General features: G+C 43.1%; 1 protein-coding gene across 1 annotated transcript in view; it reads right to left on the reverse strand.

Moving 5' to 3' along the window:
• snd1 (staphylococcal nuclease and tudor domain containing 1) overlaps positions 1-15,514 on the reverse strand; it is a 169,609-nt gene that overhangs the window by 121,123 nt on the left and 32,972 nt on the right. The window contains exons 12-15 of the mRNA XM_069164812.1: positions 10,547-10,647; positions 8,586-8,696; positions 6,858-6,930; positions 2,847-2,988 (exon numbers count right to left, since the gene is read on the reverse strand). Of these exons, the coding sequence (XP_069020913.1) occupies positions 2,847-2,988; positions 6,858-6,930; positions 8,586-8,696; positions 10,547-10,647 (427 nt within the window). The remainder of the gene's footprint in view (positions 1-2,846; positions 2,989-6,857; positions 6,931-8,585; positions 8,697-10,546; positions 10,648-15,514) is intronic.

Raw genomic sequence — 15,514 nt, forward strand, 5'->3', positions numbered from 1 at the left:
TAAAATATCCTGACTGCATTACGTATCATCGTCTTTTGTGTCAAAAGTGTTTGATAACCACATTTGAGGAATCATTGCAACCCACGTGGGTTTATACACACCATGTGTGTGTGTATATATATATATATATAAAAACAATATTGGCGGATGTATCGATATTATTTTTTTATCAACATTGGCCCTAAAAGTCCAGTATCGGTTGGGCTCTAGTGTAAATGTATGCCTTCTAAAACTTGTTTCAATTGAAGAGTTTCACATTTAAGTTCAAGTTTTGCAAAAGTTCTTCCATGAACAACTCTTGGAAGTGTTGTATCCTGTAGTGTGATGAAAGGCCTATTTGACATTAAAATATTGAAAATATCTGAAACATTAAAATGATCTGCTCGCCACACATCTTATTTTCTGTCACAAATATGTGATAGTTTAAAGAGAAAAGGTCCAGATGCCCTCTGCCTTTTCATAAACCGCAAAAAAAAAAAAAAAAAAAAAAACACAACAGGCTCGGGGCATCCAATTTATCGTGCGCGTCATTTTGAAGCACGGCCCGCGGTGCAGATTGGGTGAATAGAACGTGGAACGATAACGTTGACAGGAAAGAGAACGTGGTAGGAGATAGGAAGCACTCGGAGATTAGGAGATGACAGATAATAAGAGGTTCTTTGCACCTCAGGGCTTCGCTTCATGTACGGTTAAGGGTTTGACTTCGGATGTCACCACGCATACAACAACATGCATGCACAGCAACATTGAGGCCACGACCCACCAGATGCAACCATTTTATCTCGTAACCATTGCAGATGGAAGAAAAAACAGAATGCAAGAAGAAATAAGGGCAACGAGATGACAAGTAAAAGCACAAACGCACACCTTCATCTAGAAAGGGGAGCTCTTCAAATGATGCCGCGGACGCTAATTGGACTACAGGGTAAAAATACACAAATAGGAAAGAGGATCATTTGTATCAATCAAGGTTAATCCAGCCTAATGTGTGTACTAAAGACAGCAAGAGTCAGATCGTTTCCAGCAGAGGAATCTTTTCTTCTGGGAACGACCTTCATCAAATCCGCTCGGGGGCAGTCAGCTGTAATGTGGAGTTTACGACTTGCTAATAACCTTTGATTGAATAAAATAATTTCAAAAGTAGACCGTGTAAACATCATCTCATGCACATCGGGCATTTTTTTTTTTTTTAAATGAAGTTGTTTATGTTATTCACCGTTATTGGGAAATAATGCTACATATATATTCTGTATGGTCCTTATTGGCCGGGGTCATTTCAATACATCTTGTGGCAGCGATGGACAAAAAAAAAAAAGAAGAAAAATACAATTACAAAAGCCATCAATGGATAGCAAAAACAATCAGAAGCAAAATTAATAAATTAATTAATGCATCAACGATTGGGCCACGCGTAATTAAACTGAATCTGTGTTTGTCAGAAATGTATGGTGTTAAATCTACTGGAAATGAGGAGGAACTGTACAGTGGGCAAATGTCTGACAGAAAGGGAGATGGATTCAAACGCGTTCTGATTGCAACGATGACAAGAGTATCATCCGTTGTGGAGGGGGCTAAGCCTTCTCACCGTTCCCTGTGATCTGCGAGGATGTGCAAATCACTGCTGGCTGCCAAAGATATAGTCTCAATGTTTTTATTACGAGCACAAACTGTCAAGACGGACGAAGAGCTGAAATGAATGACTGGACCTGCTATCAAACAGTCTGTATTTCATCCCATCTGCATCTCGCCCTAAACATCACACAGCTGTTTTCTCACTGAACGTGGGGAGGAAAAAAAAATCGAAAAGAGTGGACACATTTCTTACCGTGACAGCAACTAACAATTATTTTCATTAGAATAATCAAGTGAAGTACATCCAGCAATCTAAGATGATGTATTCATGTTGGGTTGTGGTATCTATTCACTTGCTTTTTTACTCGTATTCAGTCCAAAAACCGAATATTTATTCTGACATTTGACAAAGAAATGTATTCCTACATTTGAGAAACGGGAGCCAGCAAATGTTTGTTGTTTTTGCTTTGATAAATTACAAAAAATAATGAATAATTCATATCATTTTACAATGCGTAGTTGCTAATAAATTCCTTCTGTTCGATCAATCGAGGAGTTTTTACAGGTCTGTTTCTTTTCAGTGCATAAGCTGTGCTCTGTGCTCCGGCTCATCAGGTCAGATACAAAACAAAAGACACAAAAACAAACCCTGGTGGGAACAATAAACTGACTGTTATTGAATGCCAACAGGAATGACTTTACATTCTGAGAACATTTCAGGTTTTCACAACATGACCTTCTCGGATACTTTCGGGAGGAGAGCAATTGAAAACGGGTTGGAAGACGGCAGGCTTTGTGATTGTTTTGTAGGAGTCGATTTCAAATTTGGCAGAGAGCCAGAAAGGGGGGGGTGAGGGTGAGGGTGAGGGAGGAGGTTAAAGGGGACGCATGGTTCATGCCAACACCGGTGCTCTGAAAGGTGGGCTGCGGTTGGCAGTGTGATGACCCCGGGTCGAGGGGAAGCAACAGGACGGCGGAAACAAACCGGGACGGGGCAGCCACCCCCCTCCGCCCTCTCAGGCCTGGCTGCCGAGATGTGTGCGGAGGGCTTCAACTTTGACCCCTGAGCTCGCAGGTGTCCCAACATGACATATCCCGTCTGCACGAGCCGTAACACACACACACACACACACACACACTTTGAAAATAGTGTCTGTTACTGAGAGATATGCCAATGAACTTTACCTAGGCAGAAACTAATACCTAACCAGACCCAGAAGTGAGTCCGTTATAGGACACGGAATGAAATGACCTTCATATCTGAAGATACCCACCAGCAAGGAGGAACGTGATGAGGCAGGTTTCTTTGGGCATGTACAACTTGAGGCGGGAGCCGCTGAAGACGTATTCTACCACAGCCTCTGAGCGGCCGGCCCTCTGCAGGAAGGGCAGGAACTGCTTGGCTTTCTGTGTCTCCTACAGGATGAAGGAAGAAGAGACAGAGATGACATTAAATGACCATTTTTTTTCTTATCGAGTTCTGTAGTTTTCTTACGATAAAACTTCACCGAGTGATTTGCTTTTTTGTGAACAAATAATTGTTTTTGACAGTAGTAAAGCAAAGATCCTGCTATAATCCTGTGTACAGAATATTCTCTAGTGTATGAGTATGTATCAGAGAAATAAAAAAGCTTTTCCTTAAAGACTTATAGTCAAATGAATTTAATTCAACTGAATTCCATCACTGCTAAAAAAAAAAAAAAAAAAGAAAAGAAAAGGAAAAACCTGAAATAAGTGTGACAAAATCAACCTGGATACAGCGTACACTAAAACTAGAGCGACCAAAATAGACACGGTGAACAGACTGGAAAGGTTTATTGAAGCCAGAATCTGTGTCCATTTTCCAGACGTCTTTAAATCTTGGTGTGGCCTAATGAAGTCCGCTCCGCTTCTCAGCGACACGTCTGGAACCTCATGCAATCAAAAATAATTCTCTCCCTTCCTGCTTTCCATCTCTGTCTGCAAGGGTGAGTCATTAGTTTATTGGTGTGCTCGGGCCAAAATTACAAAGGGAGCTAAATCATGTGTGTTCATGCAGGGCTGGTGATGCAGTGACAGGGGGAAGATTCATAAACGATAAAAAATAATTTAATATGTGCCTACTCCGGGCATGAGCATGTAGGCACAACAGACCAGTGAGTCATGGACCAGTGTAGTGTGCGTGTGCGTGTGCGTGTGCCAGCGTGGATTATGGGAGTAGGCACAAAGGCTCCGAGGGAAGGACGGAGTTCAAACGAGGAAAGACGGACTGAACACGTGTTCCCCATTTGCTGCTGTCACTCGACGCGAGAGCTCAGAGAGGCTCAAAACACACACACACACAAATATCAATACTTTCTTTCATTTTAGGGACCGGCACGCAACGCTAGAGACGGACTCCAAACATCGTGCATCGCCAGCGGGGCTCAAACACACGAGTCTGTGAGTAAAGGGTATGTGCTTTAGCCATAAGATGCACCACCTGAACTCCACCCACTGAAATCCAAAATAACCTCTTGAGTGGGAGACGTCAAATCCAAACACTCTCTCGTTCACACAAACACATTTGCAGCACCTGCAGTGTGTGGGCTGTGCAGTCTAACTTGGTTCAGGGAAAAAAAAAAAAAAGAAAAAGGAAGAGACATGAGAAAGGAGAGGACCTCATTATGCAACCTTTAGAGGCATGAGGTGAGTCAAGTGCTTTATCCACTCGCCTCCCACCACCTCTGTACATCTCCTACACTATACGTTTATAAACCTATCTCTGCTCTATTTGTGACTGCATCCCACTCAAATGTACATAATCCCTTTCAGCAAAACCTTTACCGCCAAAGGATGCTGACGTATAGGATTGTGTATTTCCGTGTGCGTGTGTGACAGAGAAGGATGTTGGGGTGGGGGTGGCGATGTTGCTATTTTGGTCCTTTTATTAAAATGCTCATTACATTAGCCTAGCCAAACAACTGGTGCATGTGCGTGCTCACACATTCCTACCGGCAGTCACTGGCAACGATCCTAGACAGTGCTGCAAATCATGTACGTCCTGTTGGAAACCGACAAGAGTTGCTGAGAGAAGGGGGGGGCTGGCAGCTGCGTGTAATGGCACTGACCTGAACCACTGACAGGGTGGTGCGAATAAATAAAGCCATGGAGGTGGAGGGTTACCACCGTGTTGATGTCACACATGAACACGAGGAAGCGGAATCATTTTAAATATGAACACCGCCGCGGCATTTGCTGGCCTAAAGGGACCGTTCTTAATGAGTAAGATGTTCAGTCCTCCTTTTCAAAGAAGGGTAGGGTACATTGCTTTATTCTCACCGTTATTATGTTTAATTAATTATTGAGCACCTCCTCCTGCAACCCCCCCCCCCCCTCTCCCCCTCCAAGTCATTGCTGCACATTGAATGCGGTCAATTTAGCCAGTTAAGCTGGGTGGAGGTTTATAACTATGTAATGTAATAAAACCCCTGATGAAATAACAGAGCTGCTCAGTCAGCACAACAATTCCCCGTCATAATTATTTTTACAGGGTCTCGTAATTTATCTGTCCTGCTGACACAATAAGGCATGGGGAGGTGACGATGATGACAATGTGGAAGGGACTAACATCCAAGAGCAGTTACCCAGAGCGATGTCGGCCTTATTAGTCGGACTCTAAAGTCCTGTTAAACAGCTTTAATTGACTTGGCAGAAAGCCTCTGTTCCAAAGCACCGTCATAACACTTTAAACGACACCTTACAGAGCTTACATATGACCACCTACTCTGGTGGAGGCACTCTGATTGATAGAGAGAGAGAGACAGAGACAGAGAGAGAGACAGAGAGAGAGAGAGAGAGAGAGACACACAGAAAAGGAGACCCTGTTTAATTTAACAAAATGTGTCTCTGGAGCCGACATGTGCAAGCACTACAAGAGAGCTCTAGCGAGACAGACAACGAGGTGCTAATGTTTCTGAAGTTCAGCGTCGAGTTATTCACAACATCTAGTGGCTTTCAAAACGTATAAGAGACGGGTAGTCCACGAGTACACACCGTATGTACATAAAAGCTGCTGCTGAAGTTCAGGCAATCTCTAAAGAAAAAAAAAAAATCGGCCAGGGTTGATGGACCCAGCTGATGACATTCCAAACTGGTGCGTGGGATCGTGTACTTGTTGAGTCAGCGATTTATACAGGTTAGTTCGGTCATTGACACAAACGGAGGTATAATCTAGGGCAGCGGCCTCCAACCTTTTCTCCTCCGAGAGCTACTTTAACATTTATTCACATAGCTGAGCTCCACCCGAAGCGGCCAATGAAGCTTCTTTTCAGTAAACAATAGCAAATTGACAAATCAACACACACGTTTTGTATCACACCAGCTTGAATTCAACAGCATGTGCATGCTTTTTATCTGTATGCATTTCTTTAGGTTTTCAACTGATGAAGCTCACAGCTGTCACAGAAAACCAAACTCACATATCACTGTATCGCATCTCTTCCCTTTACCATTCACCAACGAGACTGGTCCTCGGCTCTACTCTGCGTGAGCTCGTCTAACCCGGCCATTCAACCTGGCAAATGTGGACAGCGACAACACTGCAGTGTATAGAGTTAATACTGACTCCACTTGGATATAGAAGGGCACTGTGACAACCTATATTCACGCAGGATTGCATCTCTGATGGTATGTAGGGGAGCCTCGAGAGAAAGTCACAAACAAAACATTAACTGTGAATAAAAAAAAATTAAAAAAAGGACAAGTTTTCAACAATTAACAACAAGAATTATATTTTCCATTAAAGGAGAGAGTGAGAATAAAGCGAACAGAAGACAAGAAGACACAGTAATAGGACTTTTTTTTTTTTCTTAAACAGCCCGCTGGGTGGTGCGAACAAAAACACATGCTTAAAAAGAATGTGTACTAATCACCCATTACTCGTTACTGAGAGATTTTATGGTTTTCCCACGCTAATGTTCATTTTGTGAGCACTCCCAATCAGGCTTCATTAGCCAAATGATGCCTCTATCAAGCCCCTAGGCACACGTAAACAAGCCAGGACCGAGCACCGCTGATGGTTTTTATTAATGCCACTGATTATTTTTAGAGGCCACTTATAGGGGTGAGTCGTGGATTATAGATCGTCTTCTGAGGATTACTGGACTTGATGTATCTTTTGAGTGTCACGAAGGCAGTGTGTAAATGAGTCTACATTTATAAAAAAAAAAAATAAATTTAAGTATAATTATAGCCAGTGCTTATATAGATTTTTATCCTAGAAAATCCGGTGTAACCTGGGTATACATACACAAAAAGATACCTACCCCGGAGATATCAGCCACTCTGTGGATGGGAACCTCCTTCTTGCTGTGCAGTCCTTTCCCGTTCTTGATGGCCCTACAGACAAGCAGCAAAAGTATAAACATACGCATCTAAAACATTTATTAAGTATCTCTAATACACCTAGGCGAAGCGGAGTGTTTAATACACCTGGAGAAACAGTAGTTCTTTATGGCGTCACTGATACAGAGGGAGCCTTTGTGGATTTGTGAAGTAGAATGTAAATTCATTCAGTTTTTATTCCCTGAATTGCTCCACTGGAAGCACTAGTGGGAGGACTCCCCTGCCCCTAATCTATAAATTAGGGATGGAAAGTGGAAATGGTGGTAGAGGAATTATAATGGAGGATAAATTATGATTAGAATGGTGGAATGAGGAAAAATGGTGAGACAGGAGACACTTCTAAAAGGTCAGCTGGGGGTTTTAGTGGTGATGATTGGTGCTGCTGAGAGTTGCTTTAAAAATAAAAGCCTCAAGGGCCAAATGAGATGAAGATGACCTGTGGTTGCTGCTGTAGAGAGGAATCCTGTCACTACTGGGTCACTGGGATGCAGATCAGTGCCTCTAAGATATAGCATGTACATGAATGCACGCATGTATATATATGTGCATTTGATAGCCAGGAGGAGAGTTCCTTGAAGGCTGTGGGCCACTGGCCTTCAGCAGGGGCAACTAAAAATATAACCAAGGCTATAGACAGAAACCTCTCATCAACTCTAATAGGCCCCCACCAGGGACAGAGCGAAAGGAGAAGGGGGGAGGGAAAAAAAGAAATGGGAAAAGAGAAAGACCCAGAAGAGCAAGGCCAAAGAAGGACAAAACTGAAAGCAGCTAAGGAGCAGGAATAAGGACAAAATGTGAAAAGGAGGAAAAGGGAAAGCAGTAGAGGTGGCGAGAGGAGGAAAGGAGGGCGAGTGGGCAGTGACACTGCATGAACGAAAGATGAGAGGAAGGGTTAATCCTATAAAAAAAAGAGTCTGTGGCTGCATCTGCTCTACCTATAGCAAGCAGATCTTAATCTATGGCAGAGTAATAAAGCTTGTACTAAATCTCGCCACTGCACCTCCATATAATTATATTCATAGGGCCTGTGTAAAGAGAGCCTCTGATTTACCGTCTGCTGCTTAGGAATGTGTGTGTGTGTGTGTGTGTGTGTGTGTGTGTGTGTGTGTGTGTGTGTGTGTGTGTGTGTGTGTGTGTGTGTGTGTGTGTGTGTGTTTGCGTGCGTGTGCAGGCATGTTAAAAAAAAAAAAAGGCACCAATATACGTATGAGTAAATATATTTGAGAGTAATGACGTGTTTTCTGAGGAAAATGTAGCAACAGCTTTGATGGGCTCTGACTTATGATGGTGACGCTGCTACAATAAATTCTGAAATATAACATCAAGCGAGTTACTTTACCTGCACGGTGCTGGATGTGAGAGCAAAAGTAATTTAAAAAAAAAAAAAAAAAAAAAAAAAAAGTATCAAGGTCATATTTGATTTTCTTATATTTCCCAAGAAAAAAAAAAATTGTCAAGGTCACGAGAGATGATTTGTGTAGAGTGTGCACATGCACGTGTTTCTATTTGAAGCAACAAAAAAAAAAACAACAAAAAAAAAGGGCCTTTATGAGAATTAACCGTCATTGGAGAGACCCATTGTGTCGAGTGTATTGCGGTGCAAGTTCAAGGCAGATGGGGAGTGTGAAAGTGCTTTGTGTGTTCCTCACCGTGCCTCTGCGGCAAGCAGCTCGTCATAGTGGGAGGAGCGCTGGTCGTCATCCTGTCTGTATCTGATGACCGTGGCGAGGCCTTTACTGACCAGAGCCTCCGCTATGTTACTGGTGAAAGGAAGGGACGAAGAAAGAGATTACTTTTAGAAACACGGCAAGAAAAAAGAAAAAAAAAAAGAAGAAGAAAAAAAAAACCAACCCTCGGCTTCACACAGAATTCTAAGAGAGCTAGCTCAACGAAAAAAATACGAACATGACAAATCCCAAAGGTGGCTTTGCAAAGGAACAAAGGTCACTTAAATGTTGACATTACACACTTGACTAACCACTTCCTCACTGTGGTACTGGTGTACAGAGAGGATCAAGGGGAGAAAGAGGGGAGTTTTGTGGTGCCTAATGTAGCAGTCAGTGGTCCCAAGAACAACAGTGTTCTAGTAAAAATGCGGGAGAAAGAATTGTTGGAACAGGAATAAACTCTTCAGAAATAAGCTTCAGTCACTCAGTGCACTATACCTGACATGATATTTCATCCTTGTTGTCATCAATTAAAGTTTTTTTTTCTTCTACATTCTAAACGTTTTCTACATCAACAGTTCTTAATTGGATGAAAACTGGGAGAAACAAAAGAAAACAAAAAGTAAAGAGAAAGCAAACACCAAAGTATTTTTTTAATTATTAAATTTAGTTGTTTTTTTTTATAATACAATACTGTGCTAAAGTTTTTGGCACTTTAGTCCCATATTAATTGTGCAGCAAGAACAACAATCCAAAATGTAGCATCAGAGTTATGGGAGAAAAAAAAAAAAAAATCTGCGACGACAAAAAGAAAAAGTCTTGCAACCGATGTGAAGGCCACAACACGTCTGGGATTACACGACAAGACACAGCTGACAGCCTTAATTCACAATTTAAGTGTGGCAAATTCTCCAAGAGGCTGCGTACACAAGTGGCTGTGCAGAAGTGCCTTTGTTAGGAATTGGTTTACAAAATTAGTAGGAGCCCACAAAGTCTCAGGCAGAGTCCATTTCTTCTAAAACGCAACACAGAGAGCCAAGTCTCCGACCACAGACGGAAATGATGATTAATACAATACACCATATGAAAAGGTCCCACAAGGTCAAAATCATCCGGCCCGCTGACCCCCTCGGCCCCGGACCGCCTCGGCCCCGGCCCCTGACACCAGCAGTCTGTTATCTGGGAAACAGAGCGTCTCTGTTGTAGCTGGCTAATGCTGGGTTGTAATTGGCTGTTGACAAGGCCAGATCCTGACTTCCGTGGAGGAAACTACTATCAGCTACAAGACGGTTGGTTTGATGACAAAGACGCACTCATGTCTCCATGTGTGGCGGTGCTTTGCAGCCTTGAGTAACACACACAGAAAACCAGAAGGTACGTGTAGCTTTCAACTGTTTTCTTGAGAAAGAAGAAACTTCTTAAGGTTCATTTTGAGTCATGTGGCATTAAAGCTCCTCTGTTCTGGTATTGATTAAATTTGAATAGTTTGATAACGTCTGTATCAGTAGTGCTGTGTAAAATACATGTTTCAAACAGATGAACCGGATTTCTTCAAAGTAGTGATTGTAGATAGAAATTAATTACTTGAACTGAGGTGACCTTTTTCACGAAATTCAAATACAAAGAAGCACTTTCAGGTTTCTTTGTGATTCACGGGAAGATTACAAGTTCCAAGCATTTAAAATGATCATTCTGTGACTTGCATCAGATGAACTCAAAATTTAAAGCGCTGCAAAGACAGACGGCTTGAGTAGGAAAATGAAGAGTGTTAGTGAAGTCTTTTACGCTGGCAAACAATATTTTGTATGATCCTCCAGTAAGGGCTGCAGAGCTTAAACAAAATTTGCATATATATACCTCTTAAATAGAAGAATAAACCAGATTAGAACAGACAAAAACAATAAGTGGACCACTCAGTGTGGTATAAGTGAAACACTACTTACATGCCGCCAATTGTGACCGTGGCACAAGTGCGTTCTGCGAAAGCAGGCGTGCCTTCTCCGGGACCGGTAGCTGCTCTGATGTAGTCCACTGTCACATTGACCTAAAGGGGAACATAAGCCGGAGGTCAAAATACACTAAGAGTAGTGAGGCAAAGTGAAGACAACACCAGCTACCATAATAATTAATGTTTGGGCTGTGCGTGTGCGTGTGCGTGTGCGTCCCTGCGTTTGTTCCAGTTCTCAAGGTCACCCCGAGTCAGTGCGAATCACATCAGAGAGCACTGTAGATCTTCCCAGAGGAGGCGTATTAACACACACACACACACACACACACACACACACACACACACACACACACACAGTGAACAGTGATAGAACCCAAATGACCCTACGCTGTGTGTTCTCACCACAGCTCCCTCGGGACAAACTCCAAACCACCCACCCACCCTGAAGATAGAATTTTGTCACTCAGCTGTGTGCATATATCCACGGGCATGTGACAGGGAAAGCCTGCTTTGTGGGCCAAACACAGGCAGACAGCGCTAACAGCAGGGATGCAGCCATACCGGTGCGCCGCGATCGACAGTTTAAGAGCTACGTGTCAACCGTGTCAGACAAGTGTGATGGGAAAGTAAAAATGGTGGTAAAAAAAATCAAAATAAATGTGGGAATGTGGGAATCTGGCTCAGCGTCACAGCGTAGGCACGAGTCAGGCAGAGACAATGCAGACAGGCCCATTACAGGGACATGCGGGAACAACGTCGGCCTGTCGTTAGATGGACAGGATGAGGACATGGTGACAAGAGCAGGGGAAGAGAAAAGCTTCTGTCAAAGCCGAATGGAGTGCTGTAGTGTATTGTTCAGCAGTAAGTGCTATCTGCCATTTCAAAGAGGAGGAGAAAAACAAAAAGGACACCGAGAGATTGATATTATGTTCGGAGGGCCACAGTTAGCTGTGCTGCTGAATGCAGAAGACAGCATGTTTCCGAGACACTTTACATCAACAAAAGAAATTATTTTTGGAGACAAATTTCACAGAACAACGAAGTTTATCAGGTTGGTATTGATTAAAAATTTTTTTTTTTTTTTTTTTTTTTTAAATAAAAATAGTTTGATGTGTGGGGAAAAGAAAAATCAACCCTATAAAAGAAACCATAGTAGAAATAATCAGGCAGAAGTAGTATTGGCACAAACTCCACAAATTTAATCTAACCTAAATGAGAGAACATTTTCACCCAGTTTGCACCGTAATGTACATTAATAATAGCAATATCCTGACTAAGCCTCATATTATCAACAACAGAATTGCTTTGTGATGCTCTCAGTTGTGAAACATCCTCCTCTTAAAAAAACACCAATTTCCTCAATCTTGTAACCAGTCTTTTATCCTCTGGCCGCCATTGAAGCTCTTCATTTCCTCGTAGTCCAAACATGAAAGAGCTTGTAACGTCTATTCAGCTTTATTGAAAAGTGAAGCCATTGAAATGAGGGAAACATTTTTGCATTGTTATTGGGTACATTTGTGTTTAATGCCCATTGGGCCAGGAAGAATGGGAGACAAACAAAAGGAGGGAAGTATTCAGGTTAGCTAGAGAGGATGAAATGAGATGAATTAAAAAAAAATAAATAAATAAATAGGAAAATGGAACCAAAAAATAAATAAGAGGTGTGAGAGGGGAGACTTTAACACAAACGCAAAATGCAATGCTGGATGCTGTAGAGCTGTGTATCCCGAATGCCGGTATTTCCCGATTAAGCAAGGTGTTGACAGATTATAAACTTCGCCCAAGCAATGTTAGATTAGAAGAGTTGCGGGCCCATTTCCACGGGCCATCTAACCGATCTCCCGATAAGGCAGAGCCATCTATAAGAACACCCCCCCCCCCCCCCCCCCCCCCACACACACACACACACACACACACCAAAGGAGAGAGAAACAGAGGGGGCGAGGCAGCGGATGGAATAGAAAGTGGGGGGAGTGATAAGGACGGCAGGAGACATGCGAGACGACGCGTTTGTTCTGCTGAGGCGACGAGCAGCACGGGAATATATGGGAAACTCCGCCGATCATGTTTACAACGTATCTGTGTGTGGCACGGGAGCGTTTGAAGAACAAATCCGTCACGCATCCAATTGTTCGTGCTGTTGTATGAATACGCACATGCTCAAATGCCTGGGGGCATACATGGGAACGGTAAAAGAATGATGCATTTAGAGTAGTTTGCAACGGTTTTAGGCAATAAAAGTAAAGTGAGGATCTTTTCAAAATTGTTTGAAAAACAATGACGTTAATAGTTGTCATTTGTCAAGTACGTTCATACGGAGAGCATAATCAGGAAAAAAAATGTAAATAAATCCGTATTTGGTGTGACCAACTTTGGCATTTCCGGCAGCACATTGGCAACGCTGTGTCTACGGCTGGCCAAAAGGAGTTTCAATTGAGGCGCTCTTGGATCGACGAGCTCCTTTAACAGTGGTTAGGATCTCGTTGAAAACTGCATGTGATCACAGTGCAGCAAGTGCAGGAAAAGGATGCTCTAATAACATGCAGGATTACACACAGGTGCTGCTGCAGCCTCACCCGCACCGTAAAGACAACACGAAGCTGCGTTTGAACATAAAAGATCTGTGGACATTCTCACCGCTTCAACACGCAAAGACAGAGGGAGGAACGATGCTTAAGAAAATACGTGCAACAGGGGAAAGCAAGGTAAAAAGGTAACAGAACAGAGAGTGTGTGGGTGAGTGAACAACCGTGTGTGTGTGTGTGTGTGTGTGTGTGTGTACAAAAGAGGTGCTTAAGTTGCTGCTGTGTTTTAGCGGGCTATAATCGCAGCTGGCTATCATTTAATGAAGTGAGCTGTGCTGGAAGGGAAAAGAACCTGAGGCGGGGACCGCACAACGTAAAGAGGAAGAGAGGAAGGTAGGCGGCGGGAGAGGAGTAAGAGGAAGCCCCATCTGGAGTTTCAACCAAGAGACCTGATGACGCTCAGGTCTACCCGCTTCGCATCTGCTTGAACACGAACACGCACGCCACGCCACGCCACGCCAAATACCGCGTCGCGCACAAGACGTTCTCAGTGCATTCACACACTCGCCTGCACACCAATGAAGAGGGGGAAACTCTGTCGCTAACAGTACTACACAAGCAGCTGCATAACAGGAGCCACTTTGAGCACGCAGGATTATCCGAATGTGCTCAACCCTGATAAGTGGCTTAATGCAACATTTCCATTCGACTTTTTTTTTCTGCTGAGGCTGAGACCCAGGCGCACAAGAAGCACTACTTATAAAGTTAGCCAAATCAAGCTTTTTGGGATTATGTCACCATGCAAGCGCTGCCATTTCAATAGGGGTGGGGATACATCTGAGAAAGACGGAGGGAGACAGACGGACAGACCGAGAGAAAGGAGGAAAAGGGGTGGGGGGGGGGGGATGCCTGAATGCATTTTTAGCCAGACGTAAAGGGATACCTCTGAAGAAGTTAGAAGGTAAAATGAGTCAGACGCAGATAGCGACAAGTCTCTTCTAAATGCCCCAAAAAGCACACCTTAACTATTATTTCAATCACCCCAAGTGACAATCAAGTGTTTTAGTTACCATGTCTCACATGGCTCTTGTAATAAAAAAAAAAATTAAAAAATTAATTCAACACTTTTGTCAACGTGAAACTGATCAAAGATACAGGTTCAGAGCTGCTGTGAAGTCCTCTTTCAAAGAGCAGACCAGGTATTGCACAGATTCCTTTCTGCCTCAGAGCGCTATCAAATATAAACTCCACAAAGCAGAGGGTAAAAAAAAAAAGAGAAAAAAAGGCAGTCTTTTGAATATGGATATTAGATATGCTTTATAAAAGATCAAAAGCACCATGCTCTCCTTATAAAGATGAGGAATAGAGGGTTTAATGGGGGGAAAAAAAGCATTTAATATAGCTTGATTCTCCTAAACCGGACTGGTGGCATTAGAGCTTTGAGCTTTAGCACACTGAGACTAGTGGTTAATGCTTACTCACGTTCTAGAGGTTTTAGTCACGGGAAAATCTGCTTGTTTCCCATTTCATGTAATGTATTGCACTCTTCGGCAGTCCCTGAGCTTTGGGAGAGAACGCTGTCGAGGGAAATGCCTGTAGGTCAATCTGATAACTCAACCTTGTAACTCGAAGGGACGACGAGCTTTGGTCGAGTCCACTTTGAGATAGATGATGCAGGAATACTCCTTCTGTGATCTGATAATAAACCTGCAGTCCCACAGTCTGTAAGTAACTCAAGTCCCACACCAGACAAGAGTATTAACTTTAAATCTACCCAGTCAAGTCCCAATTACCCCGCTGTGTGGATAAATTCTTTGTCTGGGTCTGTGCGGGAGGAAGAAGGATAAAAGTGGAGCTCTGTCGAGCAAAATTTCAGGGAAAACTGGTCTTGGAGTCTTCGACTAATGCTTACTGCTCCAAATCTGTCTCCATTGAGCTTATTGTTCTGAGACAGGATGACACTAAGTGGGTCGACTAAACTCCTCTCCTTGTTGGAGTGCAACATGCATCTGTACACTTTTACCTGCATCCATCTCGACAATACAAGTGGGCCACGGTAGCATAGCTTAACACTAGAGCCTTTAGGGTTAAGTGTTGAGCTCACGCAACACACATTCACCCGCCTGTGATCATTTTTATCCAAACTATATCTTTCTTGTTGCCAAGGCAGCAAAAGGATCAAGCTTTGTACCTTCAAAACCCTGCAGTTTCTTTCAGGCTCGGTAATTGTTGTTTAAAATGATACATGGTGACAGGAGGTTTAACTCTTCGGCCTTGTGACTCGGCAACTATAAAGAAATGGGAGTGAAGCGGCATTCCAGAGCTCTTTTCTGGTATTGATTTTGCAGCGTGAGGATGGAGGGGAGTAGGGGGGGGGTTGGGGTGGGGTGGAAAGCTGAACTGCTGGCAAATGGGTAAGAGTTCTCCACTTAAACCGA

Source organism: Embiotoca jacksoni, unplaced genomic scaffold, assembly GCF_022577435.1.
Source record: "Embiotoca jacksoni isolate LCO1_2020_lvr unplaced genomic scaffold, fEmbJac1.0.p SCAF_32, whole genome shotgun sequence".
Taxonomy (NCBI): domain Eukaryota; kingdom Metazoa; phylum Chordata; class Actinopteri; family Embiotocidae; genus Embiotoca; species Embiotoca jacksoni.